The sequence below is a fragment of the Trachinotus anak genome, unplaced genomic scaffold (assembly GCF_046630095.1).
Source record: "Trachinotus anak isolate AG129_WGS33_773 ecotype Australia unplaced genomic scaffold, CSIRO_AGI_Tana_v1 ptg000021l, whole genome shotgun sequence".
In the NCBI taxonomy this organism is placed as follows: Eukaryota; Metazoa; Chordata; class Actinopteri; order Carangiformes; family Carangidae; genus Trachinotus; species Trachinotus anak.
In genome coordinates this window covers 1,030,001-1,050,000 of record NW_027273872.1, presented here as the reverse complement: position 1 = coordinate 1,050,000, position 20,000 = coordinate 1,030,001, and the positions used below count along the sequence as shown (strand labels likewise).

Sequence of the window (20,000 nt, the reverse complement as noted above, 5' to 3'; positions counted from 1 at the left end):
ATTGACCAGGCTGATATTAGATTATTGCAGATATGTTGGCAGATAAGAAGAAATTGGTGTGAAAATATTTTTTTGGGGAAAACATTTTTTAAGTAAAAGGGGGAGTATCACTATGACAGTAAAATGTTTCACAGATCTGTAAAAAACAAATTGAAGGGATTTAAAAAAAAAAAAAAAAAAAGATTTTTTTATTGTCTTCTACATGAAGAGGACGATCTTAATATCTACATTGTACACGTGGTATTTAGAGCTATTGATTAAAACAAAAATAATAGTCAATTATTTTGATAATTATTTTTTAAGTATTTAAATGTGTCAGTCTGTTTGGGTTTTGGACTGTTAATCAGACAATACATGACATCTGAAGAAGTCACATTGAGCTTTGGGAAGCTGGTACTGACATTTTTGAAACATTATAGACCAAGCAACTAATGGATTAATCAAGAAAATAACCAATAGATTCATTGATAATAAAAATAATCATTATATGCATCCTTAGTAATATTTTTGTTTAAAAACCGTGTTAAGAGTAAAAGGTGTGGCAAGAGAGTGGATTACATAAATGTGTGGTTGAATAGAAATACTTTGTACCTTCATGTGAATTCATAATGATGATTAACAGTCTGTCCTGATCTGTGTTATTTGACCTGTCACTGTCCGCCTTACTTATTTCAGGCTGGGAGAGCAGTATTACAGAGATGCCATGGAGCAGTGTCATAGCTACAACGCTCGTCTGTGTGCTGAGCGCAGCATCCTCATGCCTTTCCTGGACTCTCAGACTGGTGTAGCCCAGTCCAACTGTTACATCTGGATGGAGAAGAGACACCGGAGCGCAGGTATATAATTAGAATGATAATTCAATATTATCATTAAATTGACCTTCAGTTTAGCTATATCATGATGATATAGTCAAACTGTGTCATCATTTTGCAAAACTAGTGATAGAAGTTCTTGTTCTGTCAGATTTTTTTAATGCTTCTGACACTGTAATATAGATCAATATTGTCAATTGTCTAATTAATGATATAATTATGCCACTGTTATTTGTAGCATGCTGTCTATACAGAAAGCACAGAAAGATCCATTATTTTCAGAGTTATAGATGCCACAGCTCACACTAAAACTCACTCCACCTGTTGGTTTTTCCACCTGTTCTGTGTCACATTAGGCGTAGCTCCAGGGCAGCTGTACACTTACCCAGCCCGTCGCTGGAGGAAGAAACGACGTTCTCATCCCCCTGAGGACCCCCGGTTGGCTTTCCCTCCTCTCAAAGCAGGTACGAAAGTTAGTGGATTAACTTTTCCCATCACAAGAACAGTCAAAGGGCTGGGTTTCATTCACGCTGGTCGACCTAACCAGTAAAATTTAGTAAATCAATTTTAGTAAATATATTTTGTAAGTATCTGTTTATATTATAACTGTTGCGAGTAGTAGCCTCTATTGTGTTATGTAATTTGTTATATTTGTGTGTCTTTTTCTGTGTTCATGTCATGTCTGTGCATGCATTACTGTTGTGCTTGGTGTGTGCAGCAGATTTGGAACTTGGTCTGAAGCGTGATGCTTTGGGAGCGGTGGATGGCAGCAGCCTGGAGGCCCTCCTGAAAGGGGAGCCCCTCGACAGGAGGAGCGGCGTGTCGGATCTCCGCGGGCCTGAGGATGACACAGCTGCTGTGGAACCTCCTGCTACGTCGACGGCCACTCACACTTCCTCTGGGCGCATCCGCAAGGTCAGGCTCAAAGCTGGCTTTTAACACTTCAGTTTTCTGTCATCAGTCCTTCCAAAGGGATTTGGTTTAATGATGCAGGTCTGTTTTGTGTAGTGAATTGATACTAGAGTACAGGACACTGCTTTAGGTTGTTTAATGATTGTTTGCTTTCATGATGCAAGTTTGAGATGTTTCTTTTTAAAATGACTGCTTGTTGAGTTCAGAATAGCAAACTGCAGAAGTTTTCCCCAGTGTTTTAATTTCAGCTTGCCGTCTATTCCACTGCAACATAATGACAGGCTTCATCTTCAGCTTCCCTGATTTCTCCTTTGTGATGTCAGTCATGGTCAGAGGAACCCTCAGCAAGGCTGATGTCTTCGCCAAATCTATTCTCCTCTCCTTAGGAAATTTAAATGGCTGTATTTAAGCCAAATGACACAACCAAATAAAGAACACAGGGTCAGGACTCACCAGTTAGACCAACACCTTCCAGTACCTCCTGCCATAAATACACAGAGACTTGAAATCTGTTTTCTCAACCTGTAGACGTAGTAAAGACGTATCTGATAGATGTCATGGAGGCAGGGTAAACTCTAAATGCTGGCTCAAAAGTAAGGAAGAGTTTATACATTCACTACAATGAGACCTAATCCAGACCCCTTCACTGCAGAGAGTCCTGGACCACGACGACTACTTGGATGACCTGGATGATGAAGACTTTGAGGATGAGACACCCAAGAGACGAGGCAAAAGCAAGTCCAAGGTGTGTGCTGTTCCCTGTGGAATCCCAGAGGATGGTGTGTGTGTCGGGGTGAAAATACCACAGTGACATGCTTTATGTTACCAAGACATTTAATGATGTCCCCTTGAGGGATATTTTTCTCTGTTTTCTGATGTTTTATAGACCAAACAATACATCGAAAAAATAAAATGCAGATAATGAAAATGATCATTACTTGTATCGCTACTCTCATGTTTAATTCTGTGTTTTTTTCTACATTAATTTATTTCCCTTTTTGTTCCGATACTTAGTAGTGAGTGATCTTAAACTGTTCCTGTGGATTTGATCAGCATCTTCATCGAAGCTTTTCTGTTCTTCTTTCCTATCTAATGTTCAAATGTCAAAACTGTCTGTGTCAACTGTTGAATGTTCTGTAGGGTCGCAGTGACAAGAACGGCAAGAAGAAAACAGAGGCTGCAGCTGCAGCGCTGGAGGAGAGAGACAAACCTTACGCCTGCGACAGTGAGTAGAAGTTTTCTTTGGTGTGTTTGTGTGTTTGTGTGTGTGTGTGTGTGTGTGTGTGTGTGTGTGTCATGCATGTGATCAAGAGAGGCTTTTGCTTTTAACCCCAGGAAGACAAAAACAAGCCTTCTGCCATGCATGGTATGATCTGAAAGACCCTGTATAGAACTAGTTTCAACATGTAAAAAATTGCCCGACTGGATGCATTTTTGTTTTTTTGGTTTTTTTTTGGTTTTTTTTTTTGTTGTTTTTTTGGTTTTTTCAGAGATGCTGCTCCGTGTGTGCTCTGTAACTTCCTGTTGGCTGTAGCTCACTGTGCAAATGCTCACCTCCGCTGTATGAGTTTGAAATAAGTGTGAACATATGTGAAAATAAGTTTTTTTAAAATGATTAAAGTCCGGTTTTGGGCTGATGAACGGCACAGTTTTGTGGTTCCACCTTGGGCCTTTTTGGACGGTACTTAGAATTAGCCGCCTTTACTATAACATTTTTGTATGACCGTGTGTGTGTGTGTCAGTCTGTGGGAAGCGCTACAAGAACCGTCCTGGCCTGAGCTACCACTATACACACTCTCACCTGGCGGAGGAGGAGGGCGAGGACCGCGAGGAGATCGAGGCACCACCCACTCCTCGCCAGCCTGAGGAACAGAAGAGTGAGTCACTCTCTAGTGCTGAGAGAGAGCCGGAGAGAGAGGGGAGGGAGGTTTGGTTGCATGCCATGTAGCATGTATGTGTTTGCTCAAGGGAAATCTCTCTCTCATTCTTTTTTCCCCCCCGCTCTTTTCATTTTTTGATTTTCATACTGATTTTGAATCCCAACTTGGGGATTAGAGTCCATGCTCCTGACTGACATCTGCTTGCACAGTTGGGATTCCTGGCATTTTTTCAGCATATCATCCATCTTTTTTTCATTTTTATTTTTATTTTTTTACCCCAACATATCCATCGCATTGCTGTTGTTTTCTTTTGTGCACGCGACACCGTGTTAGCAAATACATTCAACAAGTGTGTTTTGTCAGTTGTCAGTCATTCATTAGTTTGGATCATGATTCAGTGCATCATCAGCCAGTTAGTGATAAACGAGGGTGTTGTTGGCAGACGTGACATAAACAGGTTTGTACTTGTACTTATCTAAAATATTTGATTTGTAAACTGTATTATCCAATCACACAATGACTCTCCAGTTCTGATATGTTCATCTGGAAAAAGACAGATGGATATTTAACTGGTTTTCCCGGCTAGTTTAAAATGACAGTTCTAGTGTGCACTGAATGGTTTCTTCACTCACTCTCCTGCTCAGCTACTAAGAAGGGTCCAAATGGGCTGGCGCTGCCCAACGATTACTGTGACTTCTGTCTGGGAGATTCCACCTTAAACCAGAAGACTGGCCAATCAGAGGAGCTGGTATCCTGCTCAGACTGTGGACGCTCAGGTATGAACTTGTCATGTCTCCTTTTATTGATCCAGTTCTTAGATGTTTTCTGTTGTGATTTCAGTTTTGGAAAGTTGAGAGTCTTTGATGTCTCTCACTGCAGCCCGATGCACATTGTTTTAACATATGGAGAAATCCAAAGCTTGACAGATCTGCTGTGCCTACTTATGCTTGTTACAGATGTTAATCTTGTGTCCCCTCCTTCCTGCAGGCCACCCGACATGCCTGCAGTTCACACCTGTGATGATGGCGGCAGTGAAGACCTACCGCTGGCAGTGTATTGAGTGCAAGTGTTGCAACGTTTGTGGCACCTCGGAGAATGATGTGAGCCCTTTCGCAGTACTACCAGCAAATACGTTTCCAAAAACACATGTCGTGGTGGTGACAGGCTGCTTCTATAGAAATTTAGATAAACAAAAAAACACATTTTAGCCCAGTTTACCTGAAAAAAACACAGTTTTTAAAAAGGATCTCTCTCTTTCCCTGTTCACTTGTTTAGTTGTACACATTTTCCGCTTTGATAAAGATCTGGTAGTGTATTTACTGATCAACAAATAAGTGAATTTGTTTTATAGCAGCTCATGAAACCAGGTGATACACGGGCTCACGTGTGGTTTTTGTTTTGTAGTGTGAGTTCCAATATACAACCTAACAACTTTGTTTTTATTAATTCATGAATGTGAGACCAAAGAGTGTGAGGTCTGCCCCATTGTCAGACAAACAAGCAGAGTGTTGAAGATGTATTTCATGTCAAGTTAGTTAGTTACACGTGAGTGATGGGAAAGATTAAGGTCAGCTTTAATGTTTCTAGAGGAAATGTGTCATGTGGTCCAACACTTTAAAAAGATCATAGACAAGGACATGAAAATGACAATATCTTCAACACCAAAAATCAATATACATGACGCACAATAGAAATAAACAAAAACAATTAACACAAAAACATGAGCCTCAGTCTAACAGGATGTGCTAAATATTGCACGTAGATCACATATCCCATTATAAGATTTCTTCTTCCCTGGCTGTTGGACCACCTCCTCTCTACCTTCATAAAACTACAGCCAGAATGTAGAAAAGAAACAGACTACTCACATATAATTGAATGAAGGTGAATATGAAACGTGTACACTTTAGAACAAACTGAAATGATGAACTGTCACTCGCACTGCACCTATCAGCCACAGTTTCCAGGTGATAGTTGTTCTCCTCTTGTCTAATCCGTAGACTGAACATGTTGACGTTGTGTTTTCGTAGGACCAGCTGCTGTTCTGTGATGACTGTGACCGAGGCTACCACATGTACTGCTTAACTCCTCCCATGACTGAACCCCCCGAGGGTAAGCCGACAATCAACACGTTACTGCAGAAGTTAACGTGCATGTTCTTATTTATCATCATGTGATGTCACATTCAGCCATTTCACACAAATGGTTCATATTTTATATGACTCTGGATGAACAGGGATGTGATCTGATACTAGTCCAAACATGACCAACATAGAGAAAACATGATAATTTCTTCTTTTAAGGAGGGTATTCCAAGCCAAGTTGTTAACATTTATAGTTAAACATTAATACATGTAACACATGTAATATTCATAGTAATAGGGAAAGAAAAGTAAAAATTAACTAACCACACCACAAACCAACCAATTAACCAACATCACAAACACGTCACATTTAGTGACTCGAATTAGCTGAGGTGATGTCGAGCAGACGGGTACCGGACTGTGACGTGCCCCACCCAACACTCTATGTGGCCACGCCCTCAATTATGCATAACTTTAAGCCTTAATAGAATTTAAATGGGTGAGTTATGAAAATTTAACCCCTACAGTTGTCAGGAAATTAGCCACAGAAACCAGAACAGTTTCTGTACCAGGCTGTAAACATGTTTATTTCTGCTGTAAAGTTGGACATTTGAACATGGGAGTCTATGGGGACTGACTCACTGCTGGAGCCAGACTCTGGTGGTCATTAGAGGAACTGAGAAAAACTGTTTTTGGAACTTCTGTGATGGCTTCATTTTTCAGCCTTGGAGGTTGCCACTTGCTTTAAAGGTAAAAATTAAGAAGAAACGTGAAGGTTTTTGGAGATTTTAACGGTTGGACAGACCAGTTATATTCCCTAAATTAGTCACTGTATTTTTTGCTGTGATGTTTACAGACAAACTTACTCTTCTCTGAATGGATCACAGTGATGCTTGATGTACTTCTACACCTGTGGTTCTTGATTCCTGTCTCTTTGTGCTTGTATGTTACCAGGGAGCTGGAGCTGCCACCTGTGCTTGGCTCTGCTGAAGGACAAAGCCTCCATATACCAGCAGAACCAGAGCTCCGCCCCTGAGTGACATCACATTAGCCAGTCACACCCCCTCAGCACCGGGACCCCAACCCCGATTGAAAACGTCAGACCTCCTCTCAGTTCGGAGCTCCAGGCTCTGTCCGGATGTAGCTGAGCCAGATCGCAGATCAGTTTTAGAAGTCTTCATATCTACAGCGACAGTGGGGGGACTCCAACCAACACAGACCTCACATCAGTCCACATGGGGATCAAACCGTCACTACCAACCTGCCTGCAAAGTCCCTGAGGCTTGCCAGCAAACACATATGTATTACACTGTTACACACACACACACACACTAGATACAGAGAGCATGCAGTAACCATAGTAACTGCTGTCTCCATGGCAGCTCCCAGGAGCAAACGGATTAGCATCACACGCTAATTATCTGCACCCGTCACACTCAAAGACACAGTGTGGACTGTCAACAGTCTTTTTTTTCTGCCAAATTATCTATTTTTACTCCCTGAATGTGGGAAAAAGAAAACTTCACCATGTATATGGTCTAAGAATATTATTATAATTATTATTATCATTATTATTATTATTATTATTGTTATTGTTCTAGTGGACTTTTGTAGTGGCATTTGTCTGTGTACTTTTGTCTGATCCATTGCATCGATTATCTTTTGAAGAGTTTCCCTGAGGGAAGCCGGTCAGTGCCAAGGTCCATCTTCATATGAAATACACGACAGTGACACACAGAGCTTTTCATAATCACTCAAAGCATCATGTTTCATTTTAAATCAGTGGGACAAAGACTATGGCTTTGACTCGTTAAGCTGTTAGCACAAAATCTTTGGCCTTGCTACTTTAGGGTTGCACCAAAAGTAACTTTTCATCACTGATTTTGTTACTGGATAGATTAGTTACTTTAATCAAACACTATACAACTGAGCATGTACTGTAGGTTGGGCTCATGAGATAAACACTTCTAGTATAATGTCATGTTTAGTAGTATTTGTCCACCAGGCAGACCTAACATTCTCTTACTTTGAAAAACCTGTGTCAGATGATACTGTTGTTATTGGGGAAACTGACAGCAGCTCCATATTTTAGCCTGCTCTAAGTCCAAACTAGTAACCATAAGGGTGCATCCTTTTGTCAAAGACGTTTTTGTGGTAGCTTTTTAGAAACTGTTTGACAGTGGCATCGTCCTTCTCAAGTGATTGTAAACAGCTGCTGTCAAACCAATGACACAGAACCATTGACAGATCATAGCTGCTTTTATCATTTGTCACACTGAGGCAGATTTGCATGCAGACTGCACCTGTATGAATGCACACACACTCACATCACAAGAGTTTTGTTTTTTGGTTTTTTTTGTCGTATTGTTTGTAATTTTTTTTTACATTTTATATTACCTGATAATCCATTGGTATTGGGAGTTTTTTCTAGTAGAATTTTGTAAAGTCTATCGTATAGCAAACACTTAAAGTATATAGCTCCTAATGCATTCTATGTACTGTATTGACTTTTCTATTTTTGTTAATGACTGTGACATGTTTGAATTTATTTGATTATTCTGATATGTCAAACCTCCATTATGAGTATTTGTAAAATGACGTACTTTGTTGTACTATTTTTATTTTTACATTTCTTTGGTATTGAAGCCAATTTAGCCTGACTGAAATAAAAATCACTTTGAATTAAGTGTCCACTGTTTAATAGCATATTTAAAGACATGAAAAGAACATGTAATATGTGTTGATTATATATATTTTGATCTGCTGTGCATGGTTATGATGTCCTGCTTTAAATACTGTGTTGCTTGTGGAGTGGGGACTTCACTTGTGTCCCTTTAGTCTTTGTTGTTGACCCATAAAACACCAATTCCATACTTCATAATCATTTAATACAAGCTTTGATTATGTGGTGTTTTTATCCTGGTAAAGTGACAAAATCACACACAAGTAATGAAGGAGTTTGGAATACAAACAAAAATCATTAAGTCTTTTGAAAAACATTTTGATTTCTGAAGTTTAATTTATAGATGTCGATTGAAAGTCATTTGGATTGATATATGTTAATGCACATGGATCAGTTTCCTGTTCATACAAAAGGGTAAAGTAGGTTGATCGTTGTGTTTACAGCAGAAACAAGTAGATGTTACATAGTGTGGATTTGGGACACGATGCAGAAGATCTGCTGATATTTCAGGGCCACAAAAGACTCAGAGCTTTAACAGAAACGTCTGTTTCTGCTCCCTGGTTCCAGCTGATCATCCCTTCACTCAGTGACTGTGTCCTGATTTCAGGACATGGACAGTTCCCTTCAAACAGCCAGCGAACAGCTGAGGAGCTGTCTCTGGTGCTGAAGTGATGCAGGTCAGCGGCTTCTCCGCTTCAGTGACGCTGACAAAAGTAAATCGGTCTCATCCAAATATCTGCTGGAGCTCTCAGGATCTGCTCAAACGTATTTGTCTTGTTTGTGTTCTGCTACTGCACTGTTCTCCTCGAATGTTTATTTTTGTACAATATTAAACACAAATGTTAACTTTAGCCAGTGTGTGAACTACACCATGGCATTTGGAGGAGCTCCCTCTTTTCTCTTGGGGGCGTGGGGTTGATTTGGAAAGAATAGCATGCATCTAGTTATTGTTGAACATTTCCTGCTACGGGGAGACCTATGTGCTGCTTGTCCCGAACCCCTGCTTCTTACCGCTGCTCCTCACTCTGCTCAACACCTGTATAGAGCGTCTCTGAACACTCACACCTACACACAGAGCTATTCTTAGAGGAGCCATGCCACTTGTGTAACATTATCTTTATTAAAGTGAAATAGTGTGTGGCATGTGGAGAAGTTTAAGTTGTGATGTTTTTTAAATTCTGCATATTTTTATTTTGATGATTTAATAAAAGACAAGTTTTGCATCTCGTTGAAATGTGGAAATTTAGACTATTGTGATTTGATTGTGACTTTGCTCCCATTCTTGTCACATTTGTTAGTTTTGAGTGGAAGTAAGATTAAAATTAGGTTCAATAATTTATGGCAGTGGTTTGAATGAGTATTTATCAGTGGCAGAGAAGAAACCTCACAGAACAAAGTGTTTTATTTCACTCAACAAACATACACTCAAAGACTTTCTCCAAACACAGACATTCAAAAACACCTTGTAGCATACAATCGCCTTCGTTCCAGCACAAAAACAGGCTGCAGGGTGGCGGTGGGGGCTATTTTGTGAACAAGGCCAAGACAACAGTGGCTTAGTGCAGTTATTTGGAGCGTGATGATCAGCCATGCGATTTACAGCTACAACACAAAGGCGCAATGAAAACTTCACATAAAGTAACTGCACAGACTGAGAAGCAACAATATAAATGTATATGTATAATCTGGTCAGTGAGGTTACTCGTGGCAGTCATAGAGAATAACAGGTAAACTAACGCTCTGGGGTTCCTTATACAATACGCTTGGTTTCAGAATACAAATTGAACACTTTATAAATGTGTTGTGAGACAGTGCATTACCAGTTGGGTTTGATATCATAAAATCTGGGCTGGAAGTGCTTGGTACAAAACTATGTAAAATACTCGTTTATCAAAGGTAAACAATGTTGCTTCAGGCAGTCGGTGTCGTGTTAACACTGCTCAACATGTACAGCCCCCGTGACATGAAATTAAAATTCATCTGTCTATAGGTATGATTAATAATGGCGGCAGTGAAGGTGGAAAACAAGTTGTGTGACTGCAAGGGTTGGTGTGTGTGTGTGTGTGTGTGTGTGTGTGTGTGTGTGTGTGTGTGTGTGTGTATGTGTGTGTGTCCTTTACAGTCTCTCAAAGCCAACGGAGCAGAGGAGGAAGATGGCGTAGAGCAGCAGGAGACAGAGTCCCAGTCTGCGGTCCAACCTCCAGCGGTTCAGATGGACACACAGGACCTGAGGAGGGACAGACCCAAACATCACCTACAACCTCAAACAGGAAAAAAATATTTCTCTGGGTCTGAAAACAGAATCTGGGTTTGCTGGGTGGTTAAAAACAGGCAGCTGATGTTGGTTTAACTTTGTGAACTCAAGCCACAATCTAAGAAATAATCAGATTAATTAGATTTTAACAACAGATCTATTGGTGAACAGAGATCCACTCACAGTAAGTGTGACTGAGGCCAGCAGCAGAATCACTGAGTACACCAGGCCTTTGCTGTTGATTGTCACCTAAAAACATAAACAAAGCATCATCATCTTCACTTTAGTGATCAGTTCCATGACTTACACTGTTCATACACTTTATTGCAGGTGTTGTTCTGTTAAATGCAGTAATTTACTTTATTCTGGCCACTGACTACATTCATGTATTCTTCTAACACAGAAAGACGTGTCCATGTTTCTTCTAACATGCTCAACAATATTCAGATTTAAGTTTGTTTCACAGAAACATTCTTAAAACTCCAATAACTGATATTTTTCCCTTTTGAAGCAAAACCACGTCGTGAACACGTCACCACGTTTTAAGATGAAATGAACACGTAGCAAACAGCAGCAGTTACAGAGCAACATTATGACTTATTTGAAGTCCAGTATTCTCCATCTTTTAGCTCAGTGTTTGGTCTCTACCAGCTCCTGAGTGAATATTTGGCTCTTTATCTACTAAATGCTTCACATGTTCACCAGCTTGTCGCTAACTGTGTCCGTCTGCCTTTGGTACTGAGCAGCTAAAAGCCACACCATGAGAGCGGTGAGAGAAAACCACACAGTAAAGTTGTGGGACATTATTATGGAATATTTGTGACAGTCAAGAGACTCCTGGTCCCCTGCAGGAATGAAAGCAAGAACATTGCAGTAATTATTGTTTGGATTCAAAAACGGTCAACTCTATAAAGGTAGAGAATGAAGAAACAGCAGTTGATCAAACAATCTCAGCTCCAGTATACGGTTTGCATGTTAACCACTCGGCCTCTGGGAGCCTCATCAACACAGTTCACGTTGTCGTCTTAAAAGTGCAAAGTTCCTAACCCTGAACACGTGCAGGATACCACTGCTTTTAGGATCATGGATCAAGTCAGCTGTTTGGATGTGAGGTAGAGAGAACAGGTGGTGTTACCACTGATCCATAGCTGACTATGAGAGTCCTCAGTGCCCATGGGAAGCCCAGGCCCAGCAGCACATCAAAGATGTTACTGCCAATGGAGTTGGACACAGCCATGTCACCCATCCCTGCGACAATTTTCACATACACACAAACACAAAGTGGAATTCATGTGAAAACATGTAAACATTCAAATGATATTAGATGTCCAGTCCGAGAGCTTGAGTTTTTACATGTGTTCACTCATTTCACACAGAGCTACAAATGTGCAACGATCATGATGTTACATGACTGATTCAGTCCGTCCTGTCATTCTGCCCTGTAAATACTTATAATAAATATAAAAATAATAAACTTTACTGTTTTTTTCCTTTTGTGTTAATCTGTGAGATTCATAGTATAATTATGGGAGACAACATACTTCAACATACACATTAATGAAATAAAGGTCGTATAAAAGTATTTCAAATCTTAGCTCATGTTTCACTCAGCAGCTTCTTCCAGAGTCTGGAGACTTTTATTGAACAAGTGTATCTGAGATCATGAAGAATTCTACACTGCAAACAGCCTCATAGAAACCTTAAGCCACTGAAACACTTTAAAGGGCCTTTAAACAAGACAGAAAAACTTAAATTCAAGCAAACAGATCAACAACCTTGTTGTTGCTTCATAGGATTCTAAAGTTCAGAAGTTGTACAAGTGTTCTTACTCTTAAAATAAGGAACACAATCCTTGTTATAGCTTATTACTGGTTCAAATTAGCTCAATATTAGCTGGGATATCTTATTAAAACAAAATTAGATGTATTTCCTAAAAATGAGATTATATATTGCAAATGCAAAACATGTGTGATAAGATCATTTTTCTTTTTAGACAAAAAATAAGACTAATTTCCTTGAAATTAACCTTTTTTACTTTCCTGAAATTCCTTCCTGAAAGTCGTCAATGTTCTGATTGAGATTTGTAGCAAACAAACAAAGTGAGTTAATCGTTTTGATCAAGAGTGTGAATGTGTGTTGAGACAGGTAAAACACACACACCTTGTCGGGCCACGATGAGACTGGCCATACAGTCCGGGACGCTGGTGCCGGCTGCTAGAAAAGTGATGCCCATGATGACTTCTGGGATTCCAAGTGTGTAGCTGATTATGGTCACCTGACAGAAGAGAAGAGGTTGTTTGTGTGTGTGTGTGTGTGTGTGTGTGTGTGTGTGTGTGTGTATGTGTGCGTTTCCTACCATCCAGACCATGAGGTAGGAGAACAGGGCGATCCAGAGCGTGGAGGACAGGAAGGTGAGCAGGTACCATCGCTCCCAGCGCGGCAGGTTACAGTCGGGGATGGTGCAGTGAAGCAGGATGCTGATGGGCCAGGACAGCAGCCACTTCAGACGCACACACCAGCCATCTGAGAATGCGATGAAAAGACACACAAACGCACACACACGATTCCCCACAGGGATCATTACAGATTCATCTAAACTCATCAATAATTCACATGGCACAGCCTGGATGTGTCTGAGACTTTAATTAGCTCCATTAACTGAGAATCCATCTATTATTCTGAAAAACATTAGCATCGGTTGAAGCAGGAGCCAAATCTTCCAAAGTTCTTTCCTGGACTTGATTTGCCTGTTGAACAAAAACAGAGACGAGTTTCTAGGAGACACGTTAGTCTGAGTTTCAGCTGATAAAAAACAGCTTGTTTCCACAGGTTCAAAAAGCCAGTTACAACCTGAGAGACGTTTTAGCTTCATTTAGATATTTGATACATGAGTGCGGCAGCAGCTTGTTTGTGAAAACATCTTTATTTACAAGACATTTTTCTTGTGAAAGTAACTTTTGTTCCTGCTGATAACCATTTTCCTGATTCTCTCCCAATCAGTGTCTTTGTGTTCCCACCCCCCGACTGAAATGAAGCAACATATTCCTCCAACAGACATGTTTCCATAGGAGAAAACTTACTTCTAGAAGAATCAGGGACTAAATTGAACTCCAGGTGCTAGACCCGTCCCTGTCACAGAGTCATTCAGGACATCACCTCAGCATCTGTCTGTGACCTTCACGGTTCTTCAGAGGCAGTGGAAACAGGAATGTGCAAAATAATTTTTAATTTGTAGTTTAGTTGCGTTTGTTTCATGGTTGCTGGAGCTACTGAATGACAACAGTCTGACCTTGTAAATGTTAAATGAGTTTTATGTAGCAGGTAAACAGGTCTGACTTCACTCGATCAGGGACAAAGGTGAATATTTTTAGACATTCATCGCGTTACGCATTATTGTGATGAAATAGCCGTGTAAACAGGTGGCCAATCATGGCCTGACGTGGTTGTGAATATCAGATAAGCTGCAGATAACGGTCGGACACAGACCCCCCCCTCTTATACGACATCAGAAAGGCGTGGGTGGGGGTCTGATGACCTGACAAACGGTTCTGATGGCGTGATGGACCCTTCAGAGGGCGTGGCTTCATGCAGCTGACTCACAGTTGTCTGATCGGTCTGATCAGGTTTGTGGTGGAGCTGTTTGGTTGCTTGTTGTTTTTGAGAAATGAAGCAATGAAAATATTGATTGAAGTGAGATTCAGTCGAGCAAACATCACTTCTGTTGCCTCACAGATTTAATTCAACTAATAAAATGATTTCTCTCGTTAGAGCTGATTAGTGATGATGTGAAAGTGTCTGTGTTCGTTATCCACTCACTTGGCAGGATGAAGGGTTTGAACGGAGCGTTCTCCTCTTCTTCCTCCTGCTCCTCCTCCTCCTCCTCTTCTTCTTTAGGCTGTGCTCCCCCACCTGTCTCCCCCCCCATCTCTTTACCCATCTCCCTCTCTCCCTCCTGCATCTGCCTGTCTCCCTCGCCCATCGTCCCGTTCTCCCTCCCCCATGACCCGCTAGCAACCAAACCCTCCTCCCCTGAGGCCCCCCCCTCCTCCGGGCCAACCCGAGCCCGGATCAGCCTCTGCCTCTGTGGGTGGGGAGGGGAGCGGGGTGAAGTCGGAGAAAAGAGAAAAATGAGAAAAGAAAGAAATGAGGTGAGAAACACTGCAGCAGGCTGATGGACAACAACATGACAACTGGAAGGAGCAGTGATTACGCAGCCAGGCACGTCCTCACACTCACTGAGGGGGATCTGCAAGCATTGATCAAGGGGCACGGCACAGAGCAGGGGCAGCACTGGCAGTGGTGCTTTAATTTGGGACTGGAATTGACAAGCACACATGCAGCAGAGCTGAGGGACAGAGGGAGCAGATTTGGAGATTGAGTTCTTTTCTGCTTTTGTGTCTGGGATAATATCATGCATCAGGCAGCAGCCTGTGTGTGTCTGTGTTTGTTTCGTTGTGGGTTTATTACTTGGTGTCCATCCTATGACAGCCAGCAGGAGGGTGTTTAATATGCCAGTACACATCTCCCCAGCTTTCAGTCTGTTTACTGTGGATGGACCATGATCTCAACCCAGGATGCTGAGTACTGATCCTAAACCAGTTCTCATTCTTCCAAATTAAAATCTGTAACCTTCACTATGGGACACTCACTGGAAGCTTGTTCATGTCGTGGCAGAAGGCCAGGGATTGGTGTGAATCCTGAGCTGTGACTGAATTAATGTAAGTAAAAGCACAAACACTACATGAAACTGTCTCATCTGCTTAATGTGGGTTAGAATCAGGGATGACTGGGTGTATCAGACCGGTGCGTCCCCACTGTTTACCCCCCCACTGTACTAAACTGTGCTATGAGAGCAAATGTTGCTTATTAATATGGTGACTGTAAGTTTAACTAACATAAACAAATGACACCACCAAGCTCAACAGCATATTTTACAGCCTCTGAACTGGTTTTTACATCAGGTTTGATTTATTGAGAAATCTGCTCTAAAGAGCAGGTAGGATGACACAACAAACTTCCAGAACAAATGGAGATAAAACTACAGAATTTCTCATCCATTGCACAAGATAGAGGAACTAAAATCATCTCTACAGTTCTGTAGAGGAAAAGAAGAAAGAACATCCTCAAACGGGCTGAAGGGAAACTTAGTTTAAATTATACAATATTTCAAGAATATGCTAAGAATACCCCTGATGTGACACCACTGGTCTCCACCATGGTCTCATTTGTTTATGGGAATTTTAATGAAGATTTGAATGAAACTGGTTCACGTTCAAAGTAAAGTGAAAGAAGCAGGATCAATATTTGACCAGTAACAAATGTTTCTCAGCCCATTCTTCATAGAAATGACAAGGAAAAGATTTTTTTTTACCCAGATGTCAGTTATTAATTTGACAGTGACAGATTGATGTTAAAATGCTGCACATGCATATTTAAATACCCACCACACCCAGCCGAAAAAACCGGGGGACTTGGCGTGATGTGAGGGTGCGAGCACGTGCAGTGTACCTCGTTGATGACCATGCGTCCTGCCATGCGCAGGCGGGTGAAGGGGGGGAAATGCGGGGTGATGAGAAGGCGGAGGCTTGCCTCTGAGAAGGAGAGCTGGTGGGGGTGCAGGTGCAGCAGCTCATCCACCATCACCACCCCTGAGTCCTGACCAGCCACCACACTTGAGTCTGGGAGGGGAGAAGCGACGAATATTATTGAGACATAGAAGACATAAAAGAAAGGAGAGGATGCTTTAATAAGACGCAAGAGAAGAAGTTTGACTGAGAAAGAGGAAGACGCAGAGAACAGAGAGTGAAAAAACTTGTCCATCAAAGTGATCTAGTTCTATATCAGCCTGTTGGGAATCCACAGAGGAACAGAAATGGGTTTGACTGACAGTCTAAACTGTGTCACTGGGTCTGTTGAACGCAGCTCAGAGGCTGAGGGAACTTCTGATGTTTTCAGTGTTCACATGCGCACGTACAAACACGAGCTCCAGCACCTGGCTTCAGCGGCACCAAGTCGTTGTCACAGTCTCCAGCGTTTCCCACAGCGGCCGTCCGTCGCAGACTGCTCAGACACGGCTGACCTGCCCTGCTGCAGTGTCTCTCTACCAGGCTGCACAGAGACCTGTTGAACCTATACCGAGGTCCACACACACACACACACACACACGCACACACACTGTGGCTTTAGTGGGTGTGGAGTGTGTGGTGGGTGAAACAGGTTGTCCCTGTGAGAGGAAGAGGAACAGACTCACTTCATGATGATTATGTAGATTCCATACATAGAGATCAGGATGATGGTCTCCCACCTGAGACACCAACACAGATTCATAAACACCACATTCATCTCAGTGACAGTCTGTTATCTGATCTGGTCTGATACTCCCGAAGCAGAGGCCACTGAATCATAAAGTTTCATTACAGGCTTACCACAGGACTTTTTCGTCATAGATGACCTGAGAATAAAATAAAAATATGCTTTAATTACACCTAAAAAAGTCAGTTTTTATATGTTGTATGTATATTAAATGTCAGTAAGTTTGAGGTGATCTATCTATCTATCTATCCATCCATCCATCCATCCATCCATCCATCCATCCATCTATCTATCTATGTGAAAAGAGCACAGTGTGAATGCAGTTCTAGTTTCTCACCAGGATAAGCACCAGTATGGACAAGATGTAGAAAACAGCATCACGAAAGAGAGGCCACCAGCTCAGGGAGATGGGCTGCAGGAAATGAACACAAATGGTTCATTTATATTAGTTTGATCAAGCACATTGTGTCACATTAAATCCTCTGATGACTCTGTGGCCCAAAATGTTTGACTGTTTATGGTTGTCAGAAAAAAATATCTTCACAAAAATCGATCTGCATTGATAAGTGATTTGTTAAAGGTGAGGTTAGATCTCCTTTACTTCCTGGTTTGAACTCGGTGTATGTACCTGTCTGGAGAAGATGCCACAGATGCCAATGATGACCAGGATGTTAAAAACAGCTGATCCCACAATAGTTCCCACGCCCACATCTCCCTTCGTGATAAACACCCCTATAAACACAGAAGAGTAAGGAGCCATAAATCATACAAATGTGACAGTATTCAATAAATGATGGATTGTATCTCTCTCCTGTACAAACTAAGTGAACAAAGTTAGACGTTATATCTCGCTACTCTGAACAGAAATATTGCATTCTTGGTTCATAACCACAGGGGCTGGGTGGACATGTTTTATCCTGCTGAAAGTTGAATAAAATAGAATTTTTAGTGGCAATATATGAGGAAAAATCCTTAAGCCACACAGATTTAGAGACACAGTTTTAATTCTTATAAATCACAGTAAGACGTTTGTTTCCAGCAGTTTCCGTCACCATTTTAATATACAGCACATTATATCCTTCGTCAAAGGGCACTAGAGGTGTGTCCTCCTAGTCAGATCGAAGCTTTTTTAATGTAGCTGGAATAAATCCCAAGTATTGTTTAGTTTTATCAGATCAAACGTGTGAAGATTTTTTTCCTCTGTTTTATTTCTGGGCCAATTTTGAAATACTATCAACAACATGCTGTGAACTTCTTTAGAAGGCTTTAAAGAATTCAAGATAGCATCTGTTATCTTATTGATTCTTTGTTCTTATCAACTCAAAATCAACCCCTAACCCATTTTCCATCTAAGTCCACATTTACAGAAACTCTAATGGCTCTTTAAAAAAACTGAGATGAAAAAATGACAGTAGAGTCTGGGCCACAAAGTAATTTATCTATGAGCTGACAAACCATGAAGCAAAATGAACCCTGCTCTCCTCGGTGTCTTTGTTCATGTCTGATGCTTGAAATGGGCCAATCAGTGCTTCTGCCTCTGTACACTTGACTTTTTTTAGTCCTCATCAGGTGAAGATGCATATGATTGCAAGTAATTAGAGTTCTGATGGAGCAATCATTGGGCTGACATATCAGAGTGAGTGATTGACGAGACAAGAATTACTGACCAATCAAAGAGGTGAAGAGCTCAGGGGCGGAGCTCCCAGCTGCCATAAAGGTTGCTCCAGCAACATCCTGACTGAGCTGAAGGTTCTAGAGGACAGAGGAGTTTAAACAGATTAAAGAATAAGGCTGGTGATATTCTACATTTTTCATATTTCTTCAAGTATCACATGATAAGATAGATAGATAGATCAAGATAAACATGGGAACTGTAGTTTAATGTGAGTCAATACCACACACTGTAAATCCACAATTAAAAATAATACCAAACAAATGCACAGTTTATGTCTTTTGGGTGATGGTAGAAGTTCAGTGCCCAGCAGTTGGATGGATTCATTAAACCCTGACGGACATTTTTTGTCAGAGATGTTTTCACCTTGCCCCGGCCAAGGAAACTGTGGCCTGCTCCAGGAGCCAGATCTGGTAGAGGAACTCCCCAGGTGAGTCATCTGGTGGCTGGGCTTTGACCCATGAGGCCGTCAGGCACCCTGGGGGCCCACCACCTGCGAGGACAGGGATCGGCTGGGTGCTATATAAGCCGGTTCAGGCAACTGCCGGGACCTGGGCGTGCTGATCCTGAGACTGGTCCTGGTGTGGGAGATGAAGCTTTACCAACTAGATCCAGCTGGGCTCACCTCCACACAGTGATGGCTCTGCCACTAAACCCCTGGAGAGTGGCTGGACTCTATCCTCTGGAGATACTCATGGCTGAGCACTGCTGTGTTGGACTTCTCCTCACAGAATGAGAGAGTTTGCTGAGGGGAAGACTCTGACTGCTGTTTGCACTTAGTAATTGAGGGTATCTGGCCTTCGTCCCTTCCCCTGCCAGGGCCTGTGGGTGGGGTCCTGGAAACGGCACCACTGGGGACTCTATAGTCCTCTTGGGGGATTTCAATGGTCATATATTGGATATTGTTGTGCTGCCTTGACTGACACAGCTTTTCAGTGGCACGTGGAGGTCAGGGACCATATCTGATGACTGGCAGACTGGGCCGGTGGTTTCAATATTTAAAAAGGGAGACCAGAGATTGTGCTTCAGGTTATCAGGGTATCATACTGCTCAGCCTCCAGTTAGTGGACAACTCACTACCTCCTGAACCACAGCTGCCCCTCTGCAGGGTAACTGGGGGGCTCTGCAGAGGGATTACCAGCAATGTCCCCTGGGGTGCCTTGTGGGACACACTATGGATTTATGGGGTGCCAGGACCTTTATTATGAGCCATCCAGTCCTTATATAACAGTAGTGAGAGTTGTGTCCATATTGTTGGTGGGAAGTCCAGCAGTTAAGTTAGTGGGTATTTGCATCAGCCAAGGTTGTCCTTCACTAATTCTGTCTGTGATTTTCATGGGCAGAATATCAAGGTGCATCCAGGGAGAGGAGAGAGTCCAGTTCGGAGACCT

At 41.8% G+C, this 20,000-nt stretch overlaps 2 protein-coding genes across 8 annotated transcripts in view; one reads left to right on the top strand and one right to left on the bottom strand.

Annotated features, from left to right (window-relative positions):
- Window positions 1-9,222, top strand: part of LOC139605703 (zinc finger protein ubi-d4-like) — a 10,194-nt gene extending 972 nt beyond the window's left edge. For 2 of the 5 annotated variants that reach the window (XM_071457409.1, XM_071457407.1), the window contains exons 2-11: window positions 676-836; window positions 1,169-1,276; window positions 1,534-1,727; window positions 2,377-2,469; window positions 2,865-2,949; window positions 3,467-3,601; window positions 4,249-4,380; window positions 4,592-4,704; window positions 5,635-5,716; window positions 6,643-9,222. In XM_071457409.1, the coding sequence (XP_071313510.1) occupies window positions 676-836; window positions 1,169-1,276; window positions 1,534-1,727; window positions 2,377-2,469; window positions 2,865-2,949; window positions 3,467-3,601; window positions 4,249-4,380; window positions 4,592-4,704; window positions 5,635-5,716; window positions 6,643-6,728 (1,189 nt within the window). In that variant the 3' untranslated portion in view covers window positions 6,729-9,222. Of the gene's footprint in view, window positions 1-675; window positions 837-1,168; window positions 1,277-1,530; window positions 1,728-2,376; window positions 2,470-2,864; window positions 2,950-3,466; window positions 3,602-4,248; window positions 4,381-4,591; window positions 4,705-5,634; window positions 5,717-6,642 lie in introns of all 5 variants that reach the window. The other 3 variants (XM_071457408.1, XM_071457406.1, XM_071457411.1) reach the window with 2 other exon arrangements.
- Window positions 9,223-9,754: 532 nt separating this feature from the next.
- slc24a6a (solute carrier family 24 member 6a) overlaps window positions 9,755-20,000 on the bottom strand; it is a 16,453-nt gene continuing 6,207 nt past the window's right edge. Inside the window, exons 5-17 of one of the 3 annotated variants that reach the window (XM_071457404.1) lie at window positions 18,605-18,689; window positions 17,566-17,669; window positions 17,275-17,349; window positions 17,051-17,076; window positions 16,876-16,929; window positions 16,600-16,754; window positions 16,134-16,303; window positions 14,442-14,706; window positions 12,982-13,148; window positions 12,786-12,900; window positions 11,761-11,873; window positions 10,809-10,874; window positions 9,755-10,598 (exon numbers count right to left, since the gene is read on the bottom strand). In XM_071457404.1, coding sequence (XP_071313505.1) covers window positions 10,488-10,598; window positions 10,809-10,874; window positions 11,761-11,873; window positions 12,786-12,900; window positions 12,982-13,148; window positions 14,442-14,706; window positions 16,134-16,303; window positions 16,600-16,754; window positions 16,876-16,929; window positions 17,051-17,076; window positions 17,275-17,349; window positions 17,566-17,669; window positions 18,605-18,689 — 1,506 coding nt within the window. In that variant the 3' untranslated portion in view covers window positions 9,755-10,487. Of the gene's footprint in view, window positions 10,599-10,808; window positions 10,875-11,672; window positions 11,874-12,785; window positions 12,901-12,981; window positions 13,149-14,441; window positions 14,707-16,133; window positions 16,304-16,599; window positions 16,755-16,875; window positions 16,930-17,050; window positions 17,077-17,274; window positions 17,350-17,565; window positions 17,670-18,604; window positions 18,690-20,000 lie in introns of all 3 variants that reach the window. The other 2 variants (XM_071457405.1, XR_011684447.1) reach the window with 2 other exon arrangements.